Below are 26,899 nucleotides of genomic sequence, written 5' to 3'. Positions count from 1 at the left end.
AAAAAAACATAATTAAGAGCAAGGTGACTGTCAGGCAAATAGAAGCAGAGGAGTGCAGCCCTTACTAAGTACAGGGCATTATAAGCTTAAACAATAAGAAGAGAATTGCTATAGGAAGAATGTAATGAACGTTCAGCATACATAGGAAAAAAATTGAGACGATAACTGAAAAGAGGATTGAAAGATCCAAATTTGCAAAGGGGAATGGAGATAAGGCACGTGCAGAAAAGAAACAACTGCATATATATAAATATATATATACATATTAATATATATAAATATATATTCTTCACATATTCATAATGGTAACCACACACCAAAGATTCATAACTGAAATATATAACATAAAACAAGAAGAACCAGAGGCAAAACCCACAAAAGCCAAACAAAATAAAGAAAACAGAAACACAAGAATAAGGAAGCAATGGAAACATCGAGCTACCAAAAAGCAAAAGATAAAATCTGTTCAAGAAGACCTCATATTTCAATAATCAGCCTAAATGTAAATGGACTGAACTCAATAACAAAAAGGCACAGAGTTGCAGAATGGATCAAAAAACAAAACCCAACCATAGGCTGCCTCCAGGAGACACATCTCAGTTCCAAAGACAAATATAGACTCAAAGTGAAAGGGTGGAAAATGATATTTCAAGCAAATGGAATTCAGAGAAAAGTGGGAGTAGCGGTACTAATATCGGACGAAATATATTTCAAAATAAAAAAAATGTAAAGAAAGATACTGAGGGACACTTTATAATGATAAAGAGAATCATACACCAAGAAGACATACAACTTATTAATATCTATGCTCCCAATCAGGGAGCCCCAAAATATGTAAAGCAATTACTAACAGAACTAAAGGGAGAAACAGACCAAAACACTACTGTAGTAGGGGACCTAAATACCCCACTGTCGGATATAGACAGATCATCCAAACAGAAAATCAATAAGGAAATCACATCCTTAAATGACACATTAGGCCAACTGGACATAATTGACATTAACAGAGCCTTTCATCCCAAAACAGCTGCTTATATATTCTTCTTTAGTGCACATGAAACATTCTCAAAGATTGATCACATACTGGGACACAGAGATAGCCTCAACAAATATAAGAGGGTTGAAATCATACTAACCATATTCTCTGAATTTAATGCTTTGAAACTAGAGATCAACTGTAAAAAGAAAGCAGGAAGAACCACAAATATATGTAGATTAAACAACATGTTACTGAAGAATAAATAGGTTAGAAGAAATAAATAGATCAAGAGACACATAGAAACAAATGATAATGATAGTACAACATATCAAAACATTTGGGAAATGGCAAAAGCGGTCATAAGAGGAAAGTTCTCATCATTACAGGCCTATCTGCAAAAACAAGAACGAGCGCAAATAAATGAATGAGCACTTCATCTTAAAAAACTAGAAAAGGTAGAACATATGAAGCCTAAAGTCAGTAGAAGGAAAGAAATAATCAAAATTAGAGTAGAAATAAATGAAACTGAAAACAAAACAAAAAAAAATAGAAAAAATAAATGCAATAAAGAGCTGGTTCTTTGAGAATGTTAATAAAATTGACAAACCCCTGGCAAGACTTACCAAAGAAAAAAGAGAAAGAACACACAAAAAACATCAGGGATGAAAGAGGGGAAATTATGACAGCGCAGACGTACAAAGGATCATACATGAATACTATGAAAAAGTATATAACGCCAAAATTAATAACCTAGAAGAAATGGACCAGTACTTAGAAAAATACATTTCTAGACTGAATCAAAAAGAATTGGAAAATCTAAATAGAACGATCAGCAGCATCGAAATTGAAACAATCATCAAAAACCTACCAAAAAGTAAAAGACCAGGACCAGATGGCTTTACCAGTGAATTCTACCAAACATTCAAAGAAGATTTAATACATATTCTCCTTAAACTCTTCCAAAAACTCGAAGAGGAGGCAATATTTCTCAACGTATTTTATGAGGCCAATATTACCCTGATACCAAAACCTGGTAAAGACAATACAAAGAAAGAAAACTACAGATCAATATCTCTCATGAACACAGATGCAAAAATCCTAAATAAGACACTAGTGAACCAAATACAGCAATATATTAAAAAGATTGTACACCATGATCAAGTGGGCTTCATCCCAGGGGCAAAGGGAAGGTTCAATATATGCAAATTGATTAATGCGATACACCACATAAACAAATAAAAAATAAGAATCATATGATCATGTCAACAGATGCAGAAAAAGCCTTTGACAAGATATAGCATCCATTTATGATCAAAACACTTAAAAAAATCAGTACAGAAGGAAAGTACCTTAACATAATAAAGGCCATATATGAGAAACCCTCAGCTAACATTATACTTAATGGAGAAAAATCTAAAAATCTTCCCTCGAATATCAGGAACAAGGAAAGGCTGTCCACTATCACCACTGTTATTCAATATAACAGTGTAGTTCCTGGTGAGTGCAAACAGGCAAGAGAAAGATATAAAAGGCATCCAAATAGGAAACAAAGAAGTTAAACTGTCACTATTTGCAGATGACATGATTCTCTATATAGAAAACTCTAAAGACCACAAGAACACTACTAGAAACAATAAGCAAATACAGTATAGTTTCTGGATACAAAATCAATGTTCAAAAATCCATAACGTTCCCATACTTTAATAATGAAGTGTCAGAAAACGAAGTGGAAAAAATAATTCCTTTTGCAATTGCAACAAAAAGAATAAAAAACCTAAGAATAAATTTAACGAAACATGTGAAGGACCTATATAATGAAAACGACAAGACCCTGTTAAAAGAAATCGAAGAAGATACAAAGAAATGAAAAGATATTCCATGTTCTTGGATTGGAAGAATCAACATAGTTCAAATGATCTTATTACCTAAAGCATTATGCAGATTTAATGCAATCCCTATTAAAATCTCATTGGCATTTTTTAAATAGAACAAAAAGCATCAGATTTGTATGGAAGCACAAAAGACCCCGAATTGCCAAAACCATCCTACGAAAAAAAGAATGAGGATGGAGGCCTCACTTTCTTACTTCAAATTCTACTACAAAGCGACAATAATCAAAATGGCACGGTATTGGCATGAAAACAGACATATGGACCAGTGGAACAGAATCAAGAGTCCAGAAGTAAACCCATATTTATATGGGCAAACAATTTTTGACAAAATAGCCAAAAACATACAATGGAGAAAGGGAACTCTCTTCCATAAATGCTGCTGGGAAAACTGGAAAACCACCTGCAAAAGAATGAAACTACACTGTTGTCTATCACCACACATCAAAATTAACTCAAAATGGATTAAGGACCTGAATATAAGACCTGAAACAATGAAACACATAGAAGAAAACATAGGAACTAAACTCAAGGACCTTGGACTTAAAGAGGATTTTATGAATTTGACCTCAAAAGCAAAGGAAGTAAAAGCTAAAATAAATGAATGAGACTACATCAAACTAAAAAGCTCTGCTCAGCTAAAAAACCATCAACAAGGTAAAGAGACAACCATCCGAATGGGAAAATATATTTGTGAGCAACATCTCCGATAAAGGCCTAATATCCAAAATATACAAAGAACTCATACATCTCAATAACAACACAAAACAAATGATCCAATCAAAAAATGGGCAGAGGACCTGAACAGACACTTCTCCCTAGAGGACATACAAATAGCCAACAAATATTTGAAAAGATGCTCAGCATTGCTAGCTATTAGGGAAATGCAAATCAAAACCACAATGAGATACCATCTCACACCTGTTAGAATAGCTGTAATCAACAGGACAAGTAATAAATGTCGGAGAGGATGCAGAGAAAAAGGAACCCTCATACACTGCTGATGGGACTGCAAATTGCTACAGCCACTATGAAAAACAGTATGGAGGTTCCTCAAAAAACTAAGAATTGGTCTACCATATGATCCAGCATTCCTTCTACTGGGTATTTACCCCAAAGACTTGAAAACCCATATCTGAAAAGATATTTGCATACCTATGTTCATAACAGTATTATTCACAGTGGCCAGGACATGGAAGCAACCGAAATGTCCTATGATAGATGATTGGCTAAAGAAGCTGTGGTACATATATACAATGGAATATTACTCAGCCATAAGAAGAGATGAAATACTGCCATTTGCAACAACATGGATGGACCTCGAGATAATCATGCTAAACAAAATAAGCCAGACAGAAAAAGTTGAAAACCACATGGTATCAGTTATATATGGGATATAAACCTAAAAGCAACAAATGAACAGGACAAACAAACAGAAACTCATGGACATGGACAATAGACTAGTGGTTACCAGAGGCTGGGGGGATGGGGGGGAAGGTAGATAGTTTAAAAAGGGTCAAATATGTGGCGACAGAAGGAAATCTAACTATGGGTGGTTAACACACAGTGTAAATATATATATGCCTTACTGTTAAAGTGTACAGCTGAAACTTATTGGATTTCATTAACCAATGTCACCATAAAAAATAAATTATTAAAAAAAAATTAGAGAAAAAGGATTGTTGATTTTATACATACACACATACACAAATATATATGAATACATAGATACATGCTATAAACGTGTGTTAATTTTGTAGTTTAAACAAATTGTATGGGTGCAGAGAGGTTAAGGTGCAATGGAGGGGGCAAAAAAATGCCAGGAGTAATGAACTAAACTACAATGATTGTGGATGTTTGCCACATTGCTCTTAGACTTTGATAAGCAGAAAAAAATAAATTAGCATATAAATTATATAACATTAAGCCAAAATTAATTGATATGATCTTTGTACTTACAGGGAATACACATTTTCTTCAAACATCAGTGAGTCATTTATAAAAACCCATTATATCTGAAGCCATGAAGAAAATCTCATTAACTTAAGGAAAACAGAAATTATCTTTCAGGTAACATTCTCAATACACAATACAATAAAACTAAAAATCGGCAATAAAAAAATAAACTAAACAAACTAATGAAAAGCACCCCAATTAAAAAAAAAGTGGTAAGCTCTATTCTTAAGGAAAAAACACAAACCTGGGTCAAAGAGGAAGTAAAAATTGCAATTGCATTGTATTGAGAGAAAACAAGATAGCTACAACACTGTCTTTCAAAACTAATGGGATGTAGTCAGAACTGTTACTTAGGAGAAAATGTATAGCTTTAGAGCTTTTATTATGAAGTCAGAAATAATTAAAATAGACTAAATATTTGTTTCAAGAAGTTAGGGGAAAACAACACAATAAACCTAAATAAAGTAAGAATAAAATGATAAAGATGAAAGCAGATGCTAATGATTTTTTTTTTTAAAAGAAAAAGTTATACATTAATTCATGAGCCGATTTTTTGACCATAGGGCTGAACAAACCTTTGTGCGGAAAACTGAAAAACCTTTTTAAGCCAATGAGACCAATGTGAAAAGAATCTTTTAAAACTTAAAATTGCAAAAGAAGACCTGATAACTAAACAGATACAACCTAATTGACTTGAAAAAGTCAATTAGGTTGTATCTGTTTAGTTACAGTATTGAAAAATTCAATACTGTAAAATCTATGAATTCTCCCTGAATTAATCCCAATGGACTATTTTTTAAGAGTTGACAAAATTATTCTACAGCTCACTTGGAAGAAGTTAATGTGTGAGAACAACCAGGAATATTTTGTAAAAGATGAGTAAAGGGGCAATAAATGTATGTCAAAACTATAATAATAAAAACTGCATACTACTGATGTTAGAATAGACAAATATACCAAAGAAGAGAATAGGAAAGACCATAAACAAACCCAAGTATATGTGATTAAAGATGTTATTTCAAACCAGTGGATAATGAAAACTAATAAATGGTATTAGAATAACTGAATAATCATTGTGAGAATGTGTATAGATACTGATAACAAAACCAAAATACAGAGAAAGAGAAAAAAATGGTATAGATGATAGAGGTTCTGTTCATCTCTCTTGTGACCAAATCAAAGTTAAAACAGAAACAAGGAGCAGCAGCAAGGAAAATCGCCTGGGATCTAGATGAACAAGCCTGACAACTAGGGAGAGAAAAAAAGAAATCGCCCTGCAACGGTAGGAGGTAGGACAGAGTGAGGTCATGAGTCTGCCCTGTCCAAGAGGCTGAGTGGGACAGAGGCCACAGCAGTGGCAGCCGGCAGCTGCAGACGCCTCTTAAAGGGGCCATGTCTGTGAGCGGACTTTCAGGGTGATGGACCTGCTTGTTCTGAGCAACAGCACTGGGTCAGCTGTACAGGGGGCATCAGGGACTTACAGGGGGACACTGAGTTGTCGGAGTGAGGGCCAGAGGCGAGACTTACTCTATACAGAAGTGCTCGCAATATCCATTGTTCTTCTGTTGAGCCTTCCCCACTCTCAGTGTGCGGACTCAGAGCAGCCATAGCAGAGACATCATCAAACAGGATAACAGAGAACTTGAGTGGGGAAAATAGTGGACTAGGTAAAAGCAGGGTTCGTCTCCTCCCAGGACCGAAATGAAATTACAACCAAATTATAAAATAATCAACGTGGAAAATTACCTGAAGTTCAGCTGATCATAATACCTACATCTGATAATATAAAGGAGCCACATCGAAGCTGGTAGGAGGGGCAAAGTCCTGAATCGGGCTGGACCCGCACCCGCAGGTGGTGGAGGACCACCAGGAGGGAGAGCAAGGCTACAGAGGCTCTCCTGAAGGAGAGGGGTGTCCTGGTCTCATCTGGGGGCTCTCCAGCACAGGGTCCCAGTCCAAGGAAGAGATTCCAGTAACTCTGACTGCAGAAACTAGAGGGGATTCCGGCCACTTGGGTGAGACAGAAGGTGACTGGGCCCCTAGACGTCCCTTTGAAGGACCCGCACAAAAGCTTTCTGACCTGTGGAAACTCATCCAGCGGTGGGTCAGAAGCTCGCATGGGATTCATTCCGAGAAAGTCTGCATTACCTGGAGCCAGAACAAGGCCTGGAAGGGCAGCCAGCATTGTGCCTTAGTCTGGCCCCCTACAGGGTAATCTACAGACCATGCCAGCTTGATTGTGCAGACCCCTCCCACAGAGCCATTAGGAGACGCTGGTCTAAGGGGAGCAGTCTGCCCTGCCCAACCTGCAGACTGCCAGGGAAAATTGTTTCTGGTTGGTTGCCAAGCCCTGATCTGAGTGATTCAGAGTGAAGTATTCACAGAGGGGACGGCCATTGTTGTGAGCAGCATTTCTAATCCCAGGGACAGGGGCCAGCGCTATGAGCCTCATTTCAGAAATAAGGTCAGGCAGATCACTGTTGCCAACACAAACCTGGGCAGACATCAAGGACCTGTGGGCCAGTCCCAGACAGCAGCTGGTCTTGCTGCAATCTGGAACTTCTGAGGGAAGTCAAAAACAGTTACCAAAGTTGCAGCAAGACTGAGGCTGTATTGATCTGACTGATATTGTCTCTCTGAGACCCTGCCCCACTCTACCCACAAATTGCCCCAGGTGGCCCATTGACAAATAACTGACACAGCCCTGCTCTTCCCCTCCCAATAGCCTAATCCACACAGGCGACAAAATGGCTGGAACAGGGTGGTCACTGCACAGAAATCAATGGCAGGCATACCTTTGCTGCCTGCAAGAGTTGCAATATTGTGTCCGGGGAGCACAGGGGTCTATGGGAACACTCCTGACTGGAGCCGGTCTCACTGTGATCTGGGTCTATAGAAGGAATGCCCAGGCACAGAAATTACAGTAAAATTGAAGCTATATTTGCTGAATGGACCTTGTCACTTTGAGACCCCACTTCTCTCAAGCCACAAAGTGCCTGCAGCCTATTAACAAGCAGCTTCTTGTGCTCTGCTTGGCTCTGGGTTTGAGCAGCAGTGAGCGCATTTAGAAGAAAACAGTTGTAGACAGACCACTACTGCCTGTATGAGCTACAATATATCTTAAGGGGATTACAGGGGTCTGTATTGGCCTGACGGCCCTGAACAACTTGAGTTCCTGCCCCATCTAGTACACAAAGTGCCCGGTGCACATTGATAGGCAGCTGCCACTGCTCTAGGGTAGCGCATTTAGGCCCAGGATGGGCAGCAGTTGACCTTGCTACAAGTGGAAACTTGTCCAGCAAGCCACAGAGACAATGTGGGCACGTAAACTGGCAGGGAGAAATTTACTCACTAAACTCAGGAGACTCCCAGGGTCCCTGTGCCACTCAACACACATATAACCCAGAGGTTCATCCAATTTCAGAGACTTACAGGCAGATGATAGGCAGTATCAGGACTTGAGGAGCACTGGTCCTTCTGATAAACTGTCGTAGGTCAAAGACGGGAGATAACCGAGAGCTGCATACAGCAATGTCTCTTCCACTTACCTAGAGATCCAGCATAGGCAACAATCATCAGCGGATCACTTTGTAGTTCTTACCGGGTAGCCCTGAGCAATCAAAAGCAGCAGCTGACCTTGGCCTACGGGGAAGCCCTTCTCAAGAGGCCACAAAACCAATGCATCTGGAGGCTGGCACCAGACCACAATGGAGCAACTCCTGACTGGTTCCAGTAGTGATACACACAAAGGATGTTTGCAACAAGTATACAAGCCTGCTAGGGCAGATTCAACTCAGTGGGGTCAGCCCCCACACAACAACTCTTATTCTGAAAGTGCAGCCAATTCCCACAATTAGTCAGCCTGAATGTTAATCCCATCCACTGGTTTACTAACAACAATAAAGGCTTGGCGACAACAGAAGATCACACACAATCCACAAAAAGGTCACCTCCAAGCTCCTGGCACAAGGGATCAGGGAGAGTGCGTCGCTGGACCACACAGGACACCTTCCACATTAGGCCATCTAGCCAAGGCGGAGAGATGAAACAAATATTCTTGACACATTGAAAAGAACACAGGGAGGATAATAAAATGAGAAAACAAAGAAACATGCCACAAATGAAACAACAAGAGAAAACTCCAGAAAATAAGCTAAATGAAATGAAGGTAAGCAATCTACCAGAGTCAGAGTTCAAAATAATGGTTATAAAGATGCTCAATGAACTCATGGGGAGAATGGATGAATACAATGAGAACCTCAATAGCATAAAAAAGGACGTAGAAACCATAAAAAAGGAACCAGACAGAAATGAGGAATACGATAACGGAAATGAAGAATACACTAAAAGGATGCAACAGTAGATTGGATGAAGCAGAAGATCAAATCAGCGAATTGGAAGATAAGCTAGTTGAATACACCTAATCAGAACAACAACAACAAATAAAAAGAATTTTAAAAAAAAGATAGTTTAATAGACCTCTGGGACAACATGAAGCATAAAAATATATGAATCATAGGAGTACCTGAAGAGGAAGAGAGAGAGCAAGAGATTAAGAATCTATTTGAAGAAATAATGACAGAAAACTTCCCTAACCTGGCAAAGAAATTAGACATACAAGTTCAGGAAGCACAAAGAGTTCCAAACAAGAGAAATTCAAACAGACTTACATCAAGACACATCATAATTAAAATGCCAAAGGTCAAAGACAAAGAGAGAATCTTAAAAGCAGCCAGAGAAAAGAAGTTGGATACTTACAAGGGTACCCCCATAAGAATGTCTGCTGACTTTTCAATGGAAACTTTGCAGGCCAGAAGGGAATGGCAAGAAATATTCGAATTTATGAAAAACAAGAATTTGCAACCACGGATACTCTACCCAGCAAAGCTTTTTATTAAAATGGAAGGTGAGATAAAGAGCTCCCCAGACAGGAAAAAAAAAAAAAAAAAAAGCTTAAGGAATTGATCACCAACAAGCCAGCATTAGAAGAAATGTGAAAGTGTCTTCTGTAAAAAGAGAGGTGGTAAAAAAGAAAATAGAAATAACAAATATGAATGACAAAAAGACAGTAACTATGTACCTATCAGTAATCATTTTGAATATAAACAAATTAAATGCTCCAATCAAAAGACATAGAGTAACTGAATAGATAAGAGAACAAGACCCATGCATATGCTGTCTACAAGAGACCCACTTCAGATCAAACAACACTCACAGACTGAAAGTAAAGGGATAGAAAAAGATATCTCAAACAAATAGAAATAAAAAAAAGCTGGGATAGCAATACTTATATCAGATAAAATAGACTTTAAAACAAAAGCTATAATAAGAGATAAAAAAGGGCATTACATAATAAAGGGATCGATAAATCAAGAAGACATAACCCTAGTAAACATATACGCACCCAACATAGGAGCACCTACATACATAAAGCAATTATTGATCGACATAAAAGTTTAGATCAATAGTAATACACTCATAGTAGGAGACTTTAACACCCCATTGACACCAATTGAAAGATCTTCCAGGCAAAGAATCAACAAGGAAACAATGGGCCTAAAAGATACTCTACAACAGATGGACTTACGAGATATTTTCAGAGCATTTTACCACAAAGCAGCAAAATATACATTTTTCTCAAGTGCACATGGATCATTTTCAAGGACAGACCATGTCTTAGCACACAAATCAAGTCTCGATAAATTTAAGAAGACTGAAATCATATCAACCATCTTCTCTGATCACAATGGTATGAAACTAGACATCTAGCTAAAGAAAAAAAATTGGAAAGTACACAAATACATGGAGGCTAAATAACATGCTACTAAACAATGAATGGATTATTAATGAGATCAAGGAAGAAATCAAAAGATCTTAGAGACAAATGAAAATGAAAACACAACGACTCAAAATCTATGGGACACAGCAAAAGCAGTCCTAACAGGGAAATTCATACAATACAGGCCTACCTCAAGAAACAAGAAAAAGGTCAAATAAACAATCTAACCTTACAATTAAAAGAACTAGAAAAAGAACAGCAAATGAAGCCCAAATTGAATAGAAGGAAGGAAATAATAAAGATCAGAGCGGAAATAAATGAAATAAGTCTAGAAAAACAATACAAAAGATTAATGAAATCAAGAGCTGGTTCTTTGAAAGGATTAACAAAATTGACAGACCCTTAGACTCATCATGGAAAAAAAGAGAGAAAACTCAAATAAAAAAAATCAGAAATGAAAGAAGAGAAATAACCACAGACTCCACAGAAAAACAATGGATCATAAGAAAATGCTACAAGCAATTATACGACAACAAATTGGACAATCTGGAAGAAATGGACACATTCCTAGAAACATATAATTTCCCAAGACTGAGTCAAGAAGAAACAGAAAATCTGAACCAACAGATTACCATCAATGAAATAGAATCAGTAATCAAAAACCTCCCAAAAAATGTCCTGGACCAGATGGCTTCATAGGCAAATTTTACCAAACATTCAAAGAATTATCACCTATTCTTCTCAAACTATTCCAAAAATTTCAAGAAGAGGGAAGGCTCCCTAACTCCTTTATGAGGCCACCATTACCTTGATTCCAAAACCAGGCAGAGACATTACAAAAAGAGAAAACTATAGGCCGATAGCTCTTATGAACATTGATACAAAAATCCTCAACAAAACATTAGCAAACTGAATTCAGCAATACAGTAAAAATATCATACACTGTGATCAAGTTGGATTTATTCCTGGGATACAGGGTTGGTTCAATATCTGCAGATCAATTAATGTGATACACCACATTAACAAATCGAAAGATAAAAACCATATGAACATATCAATAGATGCAGAAAAAGCACTCACCAAAATCCAGCATCTATTTATGATAAAAACTCTCAGCAAGGTGAAAATAAAGGGAACATACCTCAACGTAAAAAAGGCCATGTACGACCAACCTTCAGCTAACATCATACTCAATGGGGAAAGGCTAAAAGCATTTTCCTTAAGATCAGGAACAAGACAAGGATGCCCACTTTCACCACTCCTCTTCAACAATGTATTGGAAGTCTTAGCCACAGCAATAAGACAAGAAAGAGAAATAAAAGGAAAGGAAGAAGTAAAACTCTCGTTATTTGCCAATGACATGATACTATATATAGAGAACCCTAAAGATTCCACCAAAAAACTGTTAGAACTGATCAATGAATTCAGAAAAGTAGCAGGTTACAAAATAAATATTCAGAAGTCAGTGGCATTTTTATACACCAATCATGAACTTTCAGAGAGAGAAATTAAGAAAACAATCCCATTTACAATTGCATCGAAAACTACAAAATACCTGGGAATCAAATTAACCAAGAAGGTAGAAGACCTGTTTTCAGAAAATTATGTCATTGAAAAAAGAAACTGAAGAAGATACAAATAAATGGAATCATATACCCTGCTCATGGGTAGGAAGAATCAACATTGTTAAAATGGTCATACTACCCAAAATGATCTATAGATTCAATGCAATCCCTATCAAAATACCAATGGCATTTTTCAGAGAGCTAGAACAAACAATTCTAAAATTTATAGGGAGCCATAAAAAAACTCCGAATAGCCAGGGTAATCTTGAGAAAGAATAACAAAGTTGGAGGTATCATACTACCTGATATCAAACTATACTACAAGGCTACAGTAATCAAAACAGTGTGGTACTGGCATAAAAACAGATACATTGATCAACGGAACAGAAGAGAGCCCAGAAACAAATCCACGCCTATACGCTCACTTAATATATGACAAAGGAGGTAAGAATATACAATGGGGTAAAGACAGTCTCTTCAATAATTGGTGTTGGGATAATTGGACAGATACATGCAAAAAAAGAAGCTGGACCATCTTCTTACACCATATACAAGAATAGACTCAAAATGGATTAAAGATTTAAATGTAAGACCCGAAACCATAAAACTTTTAGAAGAAAACATAGGCAGCAAACTCTCTGATATTAATAACAAGAATTTCATTTCAGATATATCTCCTTGGCAAGGGAAACAAAATTAAATATAAACAAATGGGACTACATCAAACTAAAAAGTTTTGTACAGCAAAGGAAACAATCAATAAAACAAAAAGACAACTGCCCGTTTGGGAGAAAATATTTGCTAATGATACATCTGATAAAGTGTTAACATCCAAAATTATAAAGAACTTATATAACTCAACAACAACAAAAAAAACAAACAATCCAATTAAAACATGGGCAGAAGACATGAACAGATACTTCTCCAAAGAGGAAATACAAATGACTAACAGATATATGAAAAGATGCTCAAGGTTGGTAATCATCAGAGAAACGCATATTAAAACCACCTGTCAGAATGGCTATCATCAATAAATCAAAAAACAGCAAGCGTTGGCGAGGATGTGGAGAAAAGGGAACCCTCATACGTTGTTGGTAGGATTGTAATTGGTACAGCCGCTATGGAAAACAGTATGGATGTTCCTCAAAAAATTAAAAATGGATATACCTTTTGACACAGCAATTGCACTTCTGAGTATTTATCCAAAGAAAACCAAAACAATAATTCATAAAGATCTATGCACTCCAATATTCATGGCAGCACATTGTACAATAGCCAAGATATAGAAGCAACCTAAATGCCCATCAACAGATGACTGGATAAAGAAATTATGGCTCATATATACAATGGAATATTACTCAGCCATTAAAAACAATGAAATCCTACCATTTGCAACGACATGGATTGACCTAGAGGTTATTATGCTTAGTGAAATAAGTCAGACAGAGAAAGATAGATACCATATGATTTCACTAATATGTGGTATCTAAGGAACAAAAAGAACAAACTAATCAAAAACAGACTCACAAATATAGTGGACAATTTGGTGATAGACAGAGGGGAGGGGTGTTGGGATGCTGGGAGAATGGGGTGAAGGGTTAAAGAAGTACAAATTAGTAGTTAATAGTTGGGCATGGGGAGCATGGAAAAGGGAATGCAGTTAGCATTAATATGATGGCTAAGTGGAGGGCCAGGGGAGGGAGGGAGCAATAGGAGGGATCATTTTTTGAACATTATAGATGTCTAACCAATGTACTGTATACTTGAAATTAATTTAAATAAATAAATTTATTATAAAAAATAAAAAACAGGATAATAGAGTTTGCTCCGTCCAGAGGATTCCCTGAAACTCCGTCTCCCCCAACTCTTGGACACCTCACAAGCCATATCCAAGTGTATCCTCAGTGAGTCAGGTGCCCCTTGCTGAGCAGTGCCAAGACTCACACTGGTGGCAGCTGGCCGTGGTTTCTGGTGTGGCCTCTTGAGGCAACTATAAGCATAGCATCTGTGGAATGCTTGCTGAATCTTAACACATGGCCCCGGAGGGGCACAGGCTGGGGCTAAATTTGGCCTGCAGCTGAACCCTTCTCAGGACTATGCCACTGGACACGTACTTTGCAAAGCTACACTACTAAGACCATGAGACTTAAGAGTTTTGCTTAGTACATAGAAACAGACACAGAAAGGCAGCCAAAATAGGATGACAAAGAAGCAGAAACCATATGAGAGAACAGAGCAGAGATCCAGAAATAATGGAGTCAAGCAATCTAACAGATGCAGAGTTCAAAACAATGGTTATAAAGATGCTCAATGAACTTAGGGGAAGTGTAGCTCAATTCAGTGAGAACTTTAACGAAGAGATAAAAAACATAAAAATGGAAATGGAAATGATAAAAAGGAACCAGTGAGAAATGAAGAGGAAAACTATATTAAATGAAATCAACAGAGTGAATAAAAAAGAGGATCAAATGACTTATATAGAGGATGGGGAAGACAAGGACACTCAATCAGAATGGCAAGAAAAAAGAAGCCAAGACTATAATAATTTAAGGAGCCTATGGAACACTATTAAATGTAAAAATGTTCGTGTCATAGGGGTACCAGAAGAAAAACAAGACATTGAAGAGCTAGCTGAAGAAATAATGATGGAAAACTTCCCTAACCCAGTGAAGGAAATAGACATAAAACCCCAAGAAGCTCAGAGAGTCCCAAAAACCAGGAACCCAAAGATACATTATAATTAAAATGCCAAAGATTAAATAAAAAGGGATAACTTTTAAAGCAGCTAGAGAAAAGCAGTTAGTTACCGACATGGGAGCACCCATAAGACTGGCAGCTGATTTCCTCAAAGAAGCCATGCAGGATAGAAGGGCTTGGCACAAAATATTCAATGTGATGAAACCTAAGGTCTATAATTGAGAATACTTTATCCAGCAAAGCTATCATTTAGAATCAAAGGATAGATAAAGAGCTCCCTCGGACAAAAATAAGCTAAGATAATTTATCAACACCAAGCCAGTATTACAGGAAACGTTGGAGGGACTTCTTTAAGAAAAAAAAAAAAACATGTATCAAAAACAGGAATAATGAATGGTAATAACTACATTCCTATAACCAAGTACTTCAAATGGAAAAGATTTAAGTGCTCCAACCAAAAGACAGAGTGGCTGAATGCATAAGAAAACAAGAATCCTACATGTGCTGTTTATGAGAGACTCACTTCAGATTAAAAGACACACACAGACTAAAAGGAAGAGGATGGAAAAGGATATTGCCTTGATGTACCCAGAAGGTATTGCGCAGAATGAAATGGGTCAGATAAAGACTAACATCACATGATTTCATGTACATATGGAATCTAAGGAAGAAAATAAATGACAACAACAAAAGCGGAAATAAACTCATAAATACAGAAAATATTTTAAGGGCTACTAGATGGGAGGGGAGTTGGCAGGGATGGCAAAAAAAAGGCAAATGGATTAAGAAGTACAAATGGATAGTCGCAGAATAGACATGGAAATGAAGGGTGTAGCATGGGGAAGATGGTTAATAATGTGTAATAAATATGTAAGGGAAAGGGGTACTAGGTTTAGTGGGGTGATCGCTTTGCAAGTTATGTGGATCTCTGATCATTATGCTATATAACTGAAACTGTTATGTTATTGTACGCCAATTATAATTGAAAAAAAACTTACTGAATTGTACATGCAAATACAAGCAACTAATTGCCTATTTCACAAAGCCAAAAAAAAAAAAACATAAATTCTAGATAAAAATTTAAATGTGAGGATGAAACTATAAATGTTCTAGAAAAAAGTCAGAGAAATATTTATATAATTATGATTGGAGAAGACTTATCTAGGCGAGAAACAAATCTTAAAGCCATAAAGAACTGATAGACCTGACTACTTAAAATGCCAATGTTCCTGTACATCAATCTAAAATAACAGATTAAAATTTCTCACTTATCAGGTGGCAAAAAAATTAACAGCCTATGAGGGTAAGATTATGTGAAAATAATCACTTTCATTCAATCTTGGTAAAAGTACAAATAGAAAGATAGTTGTCTATATGTACAAAAAATTTAAATATGCATCATTTTGATCTAATAATTCTATTTCTAGTAATTTATTCCAGAAAAACAGTGTGATTATGAACCAACTGGCTCCAACTGACATAGAACACTCCATCCAACAGCAGCAGAATACACATTCTTCTGAAGTGCACATGGAAATTTCACTAAGACAGACCACATCCTGGGTGATAAACCTTAAATAATTTTTAAAGAATTAAAATCATAGTGGTTTTCTTTGACCACAATGGAATTAAACTAGAAATTGATAACAGAAAACTCCAAACACTTGGAAATTAAACAACAAACTTCTAAATAGTCCAAGGATCAAAGAGGAAGTCTCTCCAAATTTGTGACATGCAGCTAAAGCAGTGCTTAGGGAGAAATTTACAGCATTAAATATTTGTATTAGAAATGAAAAAAGGTCTGAAATCAATAATCTAAGCTTCCACCTTAAGAAACTAGAAAAATAAGAGCAAATTAAACCCAAAGGACGAGGAAACTATAAAAATTAGAGCAGATATCAATAAAACTGGAAACAGAAAAACAACAGAGAAAATGGATAAAACCAAAACCTGGTTCTTTGAAAAAAATAATAAAATCAATAAACTTCTAGAAAGATAATCAACAAAAAATGACACAAAATACCAAATATCAGAAATGAAAGAGTGAATACTACAGAGGATACTATGAACAACTCTATGCATATAAATTCAACAACTTAGATGAAACAGACCAATTCTTTGAAAACCACAAACTACCAAAAGTATCTAAAATGAAATAGATAACTTGAATAATCTTATAACTATTAAATTACATTTTTAGTTAAAATTCTTTGGGGAAAAGGAAAAAACTTCGGACCCAGATGTTTTAACTTGCGAATTCTACCAAACATTTACAGAATAAATAATATCAATTCTACACATCTCTTCCAAGAAACAGGAGGAATACTTTCCAAAATATTTTATGAAGCCAGTATCATTCTCATACCAAAACCAGACAAAGGCAATATGAAATAAAAGTACAGACCAACATCCATCAGAAATATAAATGCAAAAATCCTCAACAAAATATTAGCAAATAAAATCCAGAAATATATAAAAAGAATGATATACGAAGGCCAAGTGGTATTTATACTAAGAATATGAAGCTGCTTCAATATTTGAAAACCAGTCTATGTAACCCACCATATTAACAGTCTAAAGCAAAAAAAAAATCATATCAATAGAGCAGGAAAAAAGCACTTGACAAAATTCAACATTCATTCATGATAAATATATATCAGCAAACTAGGAATAGAAAGTAACTTTCTCGACCTGATCAAGGGTGTCTATAAAAAATCTACAGCTAAGATCATACTAATGGTGAAAGACTAACTGTTTTCTTCCTAAGATTAGGAATAGGGCAAGGTTGTGCTCTCTTACTGCTCCTATTCAACATAATAATGGAAGTTCTACACAGTGCAACAACACATGCAAATGAAATTAAAAGCATGCAGATTGGAAGGAAGAAATAAAACCATCTCCATTTACAAATGACATAACTGTCTATGTAGATAACAAGAAATCTACAAAAAAACCTAAGAATTAATAAGTGAATTTTAGCAAGGTCATAGACAAGGTCAAAACACAAATATCAATATTTCATACTGGCAATGTAAAAATGGAGATCTAAATCTTAAAAAATACCATTTACAATAGCTCCATGAAAATAAAATTTTCTGCTATAACTTCAACAAAACATGTACAGGATCTGCATGATGAAAAAATAAAAATAAACCTAAATAAATGAAAAACATAATGTTCATAGGTTGGAAGACTCAACATAGAAAATATGTCAGTTCTATATAACTCCACCTATAGATATGTGTTGGGGGTTCCAAGACCACATTCTTAGGAGGACTCACAGGACCCAGCATATAGTCATATGCATGGCTATGATTTATTATAGCAAAATATACAAAGCAAAATCAGCAAAGGGAAAAGAAGCATGGGCAAAGTTTGGTGAAAACCAGAAGCAAGCTTCCAAGAATCCTGTCCCAGTAGAGTCACTCAGAATGCACTTAATTCCCCCAGCAATGAGAAGTGACAATGTGTGTATTTTCTACCAAGGGAGCTCATTAATGACTTGGTGCCTGAGATTTTATTGAGCTGGACATGAAAACGTTCTCTGCTTAGTATGTACCAAAATTTCAGGCTCCCAGAAGGAAAGCAGGTGTTCAGAATAAAATATATTGTTTGCACAAAGAGTTTAGGCACAGTTATCATTAAGGGAGGGTTTTATAGTAGTGTAAAGAACTGTTTATCAGTCAAGTTCCCACATACCAGCCAAGGCCCAACTTTGCAAACAGATCTTTCTAAAGAGAGCACTATTAGGCCCATTATGTTAACTCTTTTCTGCACAAAATGTAACTCAATTCCAATCAAACTCTCAGCAGGTTGTTTTCTTATATATATATATACAAACTGATTCAAAAATTTATATACAAAGGCAAAATAATTAGAATACCTAAACTAATCTTGAAAAAAAAAAGTTGAAAGAATCATGCCACTGAATTTTAAGACACTATAAAGCTACAGAAATGAGACAGTATGATATTGGCAAAAGGATAGGCACAGAGATCAGTGAAATAGAGTATAAAAATAAGTATAGAAATAAGGCCAATTGATTTCTGGGCAAAGACGCAAAAGAAATTTAGTGGAGAAAGTATATTTTTCCCAAATGATGTTAGAACAATTGGACATCCATACACAAAAAAATAAAAAATGAACTTTGACCTTAAAATCTTCACACCCTATACAAAACTCAAAATGAATTATAACGTTAAAACTATAAAACTTTTAGATAAAATATAGGAGAAAATATTCATGACCTAATTTTAGGCAAGTATTCCTAGACATGACATTAATAGCACAATCCTTAAAGAAACACTGAAAAACTGGACTTTATCAAAATTAAAAACTTTTCCTCTGTGAAAGACATAGGTAAGAGAATAAAAACGTTACAGACTGGTAGGATATATTTGTAAATCACATACCCAACAAAGAATCTGTATCCAGAATATATAAAGAACTCTCATAACTTGACATAAAAAAAATAAACTACCCAATTTAAAATTGGGCAAAAGACAGACATTTCACCAAAGAGGATATATGGATAACAGAGATGATATTCATTATTAGACTTTGAGGAAATGTAAATTAGAACTATGGTGAGATTCCTCTTATTAGATGGCTAAAATTTAAAAAAAAAAACAACAACACTAATAATACCAGGTTCCAGCAAGGATGCAGAGCAACTAGAACTCTCAGGTGAGAATGTAAGACGGTACAGTCACTCTATGACAGTTTCTCATTAAGTTAAACATATGTTTATCATATGACCCAGCAATCCCACTCCTGGGCATCGATGTTGGAAATAAAAACTTATATTCACAAAAAAACCATTCCATGAATGTTTATAGCAATTATTTTCAGAGTCTCAAAAACTGGAAACAACCCAAATGTCCTCCAATGGGTGAATGGTTAAACAAACCATGGTGTACCCATACTATGGAATATTACTCAGCAATCAAAAGGAAAAAAAACCATTGATACACACAACAACTTGGATGAATCATAAGGGAATTATAGTGAGTGATAAAAGCCCCATGGGAGGGGTGTTGCAGGGTTGGGTGAAAGGGAGAAGGGATTTGGAGTGAAAATTGGTAGTTACAAAAGAGTCACGGGGATGTGAAATACAGCATAGGGAATATAGTCAATAATATTGTAATAACTATACATAGTGCCAGGTGGGTACTAGACTAATTAGGGGGATCACTTCATAAATTATATAAATGTCTAATCATTATGCTGTACAACTGAAACTAATATAAAATAATACTTAATGTCAACTGTAACTGAAAAATAAAAAAAATAAAATTTAAATTTAAAAAAGATTACATACTGTATAATTCCATTTATATAACATTCATGAAATTACAAAATTGTAGAGTTGGAGAACAAATTAGGAATTTCCAGGGACAGGAAGGTGAGGGGAGGGAGATAGCTATGGTTATAAAAGGGTAACGTGAGAGATCCTTGTAGTGATGAAACAGTTCTGTATCTTAACTGTCATGGCGATGGTAGTGCTGACAAAATGTACATGTGTGACAAAATTATATAGATTAAATACACACAGACACACACTCAAATAAGTACATATAAAACTGATGAAATTTAAATAAGGTCTGTGGACCTTGATTATGACACTATATTACATTTATACAAAATGTTATCATTGGGAGAAACTAGGTAATGGATACACAGTACCTCTATACTATTTTTGCCACTTCTTGTAAATTCATTATTTCACAACGAATGTTAAAATTTCATAGAACTGTATACCAAAATAGTCAATTATGATTCTCTATCAAAAGGTATACATCAGCATACCTTTCATAAAACTCACCTGCAGAGCTTTATAAATATATGTGTGCCTCGGCCGCACTCCCACAATTCTGATTTGATAAGTCTAGAATTTGACTTGGGCATCTGTGATTCTGTGATCTGTGCACTAGACATGTATCTCTAGTGGATAACCACCAGTTTAAATGTGTGTGTGTGGGGGGGGTAATATACACACACATTAACAGTGGTTGTGGGATCATAGGTAATCATAATTTCTTACTTGCTATAATAAATGTGAATTTTTGTGCAATAAAAACAAAAGCTTTATTTAAAAAAAAAGGATTCAGTTTATCATTCCAGCTGGTAGAGACACTTTATCTCTGTTAGCCATTTATTCCCTATCTCTACTCCCAATTCCAATTACCCATGAATTTCATGAGTAGACATTCTCTGTTTTCATCTACATCACTAATAAAACTGTTGATCAGAACAGAGTCCACTAGCAGTCCACTAGAAATCTCCTTCTAGCTTGGTATTGATCAATAATCTTTGGTATCAATTTTATTTAAGAGTTCCTCAAATACTACTCTTATCTAATTTACTATTCTTTATCATTTCCATAAGATAAGAGACATTTTCATGTTTTGTTGATGTCCAAATCTACCACATTTACTTGATCTGTCATTCCAAAGTGAGCCTGAACCACTTAAACGATATTAAACTAAATTACCTTTTCTCCCCAATTGCATAGTAACACTCTGACTGGTATAGACTATGCCTTATATTCCTGTGCAAATTCCATAGCAATTCATTCAATTTCATTCATTCAACAAATATTTATTGACACCCTACTATGTGCCAGGTACTATTCTGGACTATCCTTCCTTAGTGTAAAGTGATAATTAAATATTCATAGCACTATTCCCTCAAAATTTAACCCTGGATGAACAGCTGCCATGTTTGGTGCTACCCTGTCCTTTCTATTACCCATCCCACCCAACCTTGAAAGACTGTCACTGACCTTTATCCAAATCACTAAATATACTTTTATAAGATTTTTTTAATGATTAAACTACCATACCATCATTGCCTTTTCTAGAAATAATCTCTCCTTCCACTGGGTTCTTACAGTATCTTATTTATAACATTCTTGTAGTACTTAGTGTATTCTACTTTGTATTATACTTATCTGTCTACATGTCTTATCTCGCCCCTGGATCTTAAGTTCCCTGAGGGCAGGATCCATGGCTTATTCAGCTCTGCAGACCCAGTAAATTTTACCATGCTTAGCACCTGGTGATGCTGAATGAATAATTGATAAAGAGAATAGCAGTTGTCAGATTTACCTGCACCTCCACCAACCAGTCCACAAGAATGACCCTCATGTCACTGCTGATATCAGTCTGCCTGTTCATGTATTTTTCAAGTATGAAATGTTCCTGGTGGAAATAAGAAAGAAATGTTAATAAATTAACTCTTCTTGTAGTTCCAAAATTGTAACTTAGAAAAAAATATTTGCATCTAATATATCAGAAATAAATCATAACAACATAATTCTTCATGGTTCTAATTTTTTTTCAGCTGTTATCTGATAGGGGCAGAATAAAATATCCTTTTCCAGCCAAGTTTCAGTTATCCTTGGGAAACACACATGATATTCAAGTGTCAGGGTGGATACTGAGAAGCCAGGAAGAATACCGATAAGAACACACCTATAACTATAGATGAATACCAAAGAGGTCCTGCCCCTTTTTGGCAATTCAACCTAAAGCACGATACCATGCAATGTAGAGCAGTGCTTCTCAAACTTTAGCATGCATATGTACCACTTGAGGATCTTTAAAATTCACATTCTAATTTAGACGGACTGGGGTGGGGCTAGGTTTCTGCATTCCTAACAAAAACCCAAGTGAAACCTATACTGCTGAGCTAAGGCCCACACCTTTGGTAATAGCAAAGTTTTTTCTTACTTCCTCTAAAGTATATTAGAAAAAAATGTGGGCTCTGGAATCAGTTAATCAAATGTCTCTAGAGAAATACGAGATATTCATCCTCCCTCTTATGCATGGCCTGCTAAAATTCTAATTGGCGGATAATCTTGGTCCCATCTGCTCTGTTGAAAGAAACGGAAAAAAAAACTTGGAATCGATGAATATTAGTAGTAAAAGAGATTGGCAGATTTCAAAGGAGGAAGGAAATTTCACCAGGGTGGAGAGCTAAAACAAATGATGTGATTTTACATAGGATGCCAAAAACTTGCATAAAAAGGGAAAACATCTTTCAGAGCAACCAGTCAGAGACTACTTGACCATTTTTGTGTCTGAAACTGTCTCCTCAGCAATTAGAGGCACAGGCTTATGGTCTTCTAGATAATCAGACTTTAGTCCATATCCCAGCTCTACCACATACTAGTTGTATGACTCTGAGCAGTTTCCCCCATCCATAAAAAGGAGATAATAATATCCGCTATCATGAGATTATTGGGAGACTTGAACAAGATAATGTCTATAAATCCCTTAGTATAATGTTTAACTCACAGTAAGCTACCAGCAGATGTCAGTTGTTTCTCCCCTTTCAACTTGCATTTGAAGGATGAAGTGATAAGAAAATGAGAACTAGAAATCACTGCCCGCTCCCAGTCACCTACTCACCTCTCTCTCCTTCATGTAACTGAAGATATCCTTGGCATATGTTGAGTTGAAAAGTGGATTACTGTGGTTGTTGTCAATCCATTCCAGTGGGGTTATCTGCTTGGAAATCACCAGAAGAATATATTAGGAAGAGAAACATTCCAAAGAAGGCTTAGTACATACACATAAAGGATAATTCCTTTCCTCCCACTGTCATCTGCCAAGTTTCCTCAAGCCTCATATATCCTTGGTCATAATAGAGCACCCCCAAGCTCTGCAATCATACTGCTAAGTGACCAAGAAATGCTTAGTCTTCCTTGTACATGCCTGCTCTGCCCTAGGAATCAGGCACCATTTTTACAGGAAAGCACAAGACTCTCCAACAAAGACACTATTATTTTACTGTTTCAGTTTGTGTCACCTGTCTTCTTAGGTTCCTTATTTTATCCCATTGCTTTGATCTGGCCCAACTGAATTCATCTTCTTGGTAGCCTTTTCCTTCCTTCTACACTTTTACCCAGGTTGTTTTGTCTACAAGAGTGGTATTTCTCTTCCTGCTTCCCTTCATCCTTTCAATTTACAACTTGAAGACCATCTTCCTTGGGAGAGGCCTCTGTGAATTTTATCCAGCTTTGACCGAAGCCCACTGTAATGCAGATTGCAATTACTAAGAAAGGCAATTTCCTGAAAGAAGTAAACACTACTACAAAGCCCAAATACATACATACACACACACACAGTATTCCAAACCCTTGTGGGTATTCCTGAAATAATACTTTCTAATTGCTTGGGTGAATCACTATACCACTCAGGAAGTCAAGAGATTCTACAAGGCCACTTGATTTACTATAATTATTATATACAACTCAATTGGTTTGGGGAAAAATAATCTCTTTGCTAGCAGCCACATCCAGGAAAACAAAAAAACACTTCATCTAATTTAAGAAGAGTAGAATACCTCATTCTGTGATCTTTTGTCCCAAGATGAGAAAGGTCTATTGGAAATGAACTCACAAGCATTGGACTTGCTTGTGGTACTAAACTTGCTCACACTGGACATGGTAGCAGTGCTGGACATGCCTGTTCTGGATTCAGTGGTAGTGTTGAACATATGTGGGCTGTTCTCAACTTGTAGGATCGAGAAATCTTTAAGAAAAGTGTCTTCCTTGTGGGTGAGGACCTCTTGCAAGGCCAACGGCTTCTCATAGGACAACTCCTGCCCAGTGGTTGGTTTCTCATTCAGGGAGAATATCTCCTTGAAATGGAATGCCTCACTGATGGTAAACTGCCCCTGAAAGGCTAATGGCTCCTTGAAGAGAGCCTCTTTCTCACTGTTGGGATTCTCCTGCAAGGTCAGTGGCTGCTTAATAAGGGACTCCTTCTCATCGGTGGTGTTTTTTTGCAAAGCCAACTGCTCATTAAAGAAGAATACCTCTCCTTGAACAGTAGGCTTCTGCTTTAAAGATGATTGGCTCTCTATGCTTGTTGTTGCCTCAGTGGAGAGTTTCTTCTTCAGAACCAATGGTTTCTTGAAAAGAGATTCCTTTTCAGTGGTGCTTTTCTCCTGCAAAGTCAACAGCTTCTTCAAGGACTTCTCTTTAGTATTAATTTCATTCTGCAAGTTCAAGGACTTCCAGAAAAGCAACTTATCTTTGTTGGTAGGTTTAACATGCAATGAAAATGGCTCCTGAAAGAGGAATCCCCCCTCAGTGGTAGGCTTCTCCTCCATTTGTTCCTTAACATATGATTCCTCATCAATGGTGGTCTTTTCCTGAAAGGCTAATGATTTCTTTGCAAGGGATAACTCCTGCGGAGTGGTGTGCTTCCTTTTCAATACAGATGGATCCTGGAAGAGGAACTCCTCATCAGTTGTAGGCTTTTGCTCAAAGGGCAACAGCTTCTTAAAGAGTGACTCATCTTCAGAGGTAGTCCTCTTTAAGACTAACATCTTCCCCTGAGTGATTTGCTTCTTCTTTAAAGATAATGATGTCTTAGCATGGACTGCCTCCCCAGTTAAAGACTTCTCCCTAAATGACACCAGCTCCATTGAAAAGGAATCTTTATTCTTGCCAATCATATTCTGCAAGTCTACCAGTTCTCGGCAGATGGGCATCATCATTTGAATGGCGTACTTTTTCTTTAAAGATAATGGCTCCTTGGTAGAGACTGCCTCATTTGTGGTATGTTTCTTCCTAAAGGAAAATGGCTCCATAAAAAATTCATCTTTACTGTGACTATTCTCTTGCAATGCCCATGACTTCTTCAAGAAGGCCACCTCCCTCTGAGTGGTGTGCTTCTCTTGCAACACAGATGATTCCTTGAAGAGGGATTCCTCCTCAGTGGTAAGCTCCTTTTTAAAGGGCAATATTTTCTTAATGAGTGCCTTCTCTTCAGAAATGGTCTGTAATACTAATGGCTTCTTCAAGCAGGACATCTTACTTTGAGTAGTACATTTCTTCTTTAAAGATACTAGCTTCTTGGTGTCAGTTGCCTGCTCAATGGTACTCTTCTTAAAAACCAAAGGCTCCATTAAAAGTGACTCCTTCTCAGTTGGAGTCTTTTGCAAGGCCAAGGGATTCTTCAAGATGGATACCTTCCCCTGAGTGGTATGCTTTTCTTGCAACGGAGATGGCTCTTGGAAAAGGGACTCCTCAGTGCTAGGCTTCTCTTTAAAGGACAGTAGTTCCTTAATGAGTGACTTCTCTCCAGAAGTGGTCTTCTGCAATACTAGTGGCTTCTTCTTATGGGACATCTCCCCCTGAGTGGTACACTTCTTCTTTAAAGTTAATAGCCTCTTGGTGGAGGTTGCCTCCTCAGTTTTAGGCTTATTTGTAAAATTCATGGGCTCCATAAAGAAGGAATCCTCTTCAACATTAATGTCCTGCAAGGCCAACTCCTCCCCGCAGAAGGACTGCTTCCCCTGATATGCACACATCTTGTTTAAGGAAAATGCCCTCTCAGTGATGGCTGCCTCTTCGGTTTTATGCTTTTTCACAAAAGTCATTGGCTCTACAACAAACTTATCACCACTGTCAGTCTCCTCCTGTAAGGATAGTGGCTTCTCCAATAGGGCCATCTCTCCCTGATTTGTGTGCTTCTTTAATGATAATGACCTCTTGATGAGGATTATGTCCCTATTAGTGGGTTGCTCTTTTAAAACTAATGGCTTTTTGAAAAGAGATGCCTCCTCAGTAGTGAGTGTTTGGGAGGTGGTAGAGTTCTCCAGAATGAGTTTATCCACAATGTTTGATATCATGGTGGTAGAGATTGCTACTGGTAAGGGTTCCAGTTTATACCTATAAAGGAAACAATGTCTGGGTTAAAAAAAAATGTAGTTCCTAGAATCTTCACCTACCACCTCATTTTTTTGCTATATTTACTAAAGGTATGGAAGGGGAAAGGACTTCAATTCTAAAAGACAGATTAGAAGGTAAAAATCAATGGGTACCTAGTGAGTCAACTAAGTAGCACAGTGTATAGTTTCTATGGCCTAGGTCCCTACACTTTCCTAAAAAATTTCCCCTGAAATCAATGTTATACTTTCTCATATATGATTTATTATATTTATTTGTATATAAAAGCTTTCATTATAATACCATTACATGAGTTATCTACTTATATATCAGTCTCCTTCACTAGCT

At 36.6% G+C, this 26,899-nt stretch overlaps 1 protein-coding gene across 5 annotated transcripts in view; it reads right to left on the bottom strand.

Annotated features, from left to right (window-relative positions):
- Window positions 1–26,899, bottom strand: part of CCNB3 (cyclin B3) — a 65,444-nt gene that overhangs the window by 16,193 nt on the left and 22,352 nt on the right. For 4 of the 5 annotated variants that reach the window (XM_039874868.1, XM_039874871.1, XM_039874869.1 and 1 more), the window contains 3 exons: window positions 24,217–26,554; window positions 23,280–23,378; window positions 21,975–22,067 (listed from right to left, as the gene is read on the bottom strand). In XM_039874868.1, the coding sequence (XP_039730802.1) occupies window positions 21,975–22,067; window positions 23,280–23,378; window positions 24,217–26,554 (2,530 nt within the window). The remainder of the gene's footprint in view (window positions 1–21,974; window positions 22,068–23,279; window positions 23,379–24,216; window positions 26,555–26,899) is intronic. The other variant, XM_039874872.1, reaches the window with a different exon arrangement.

The sequence above is a fragment of the Pteropus medius genome, unplaced genomic scaffold (genome assembly GCF_902729225.1).
Source record: "Pteropus medius unplaced genomic scaffold, Ma_sr-lr_union100, whole genome shotgun sequence".
NCBI lineage: Eukaryota > Metazoa > Chordata > Mammalia > Chiroptera > Pteropodidae > Pteropus > Pteropus medius.
The sequence above is the reverse complement of the archived record's forward strand: the minus strand, read 5'-3'. Positions and strand labels throughout refer to the sequence as shown.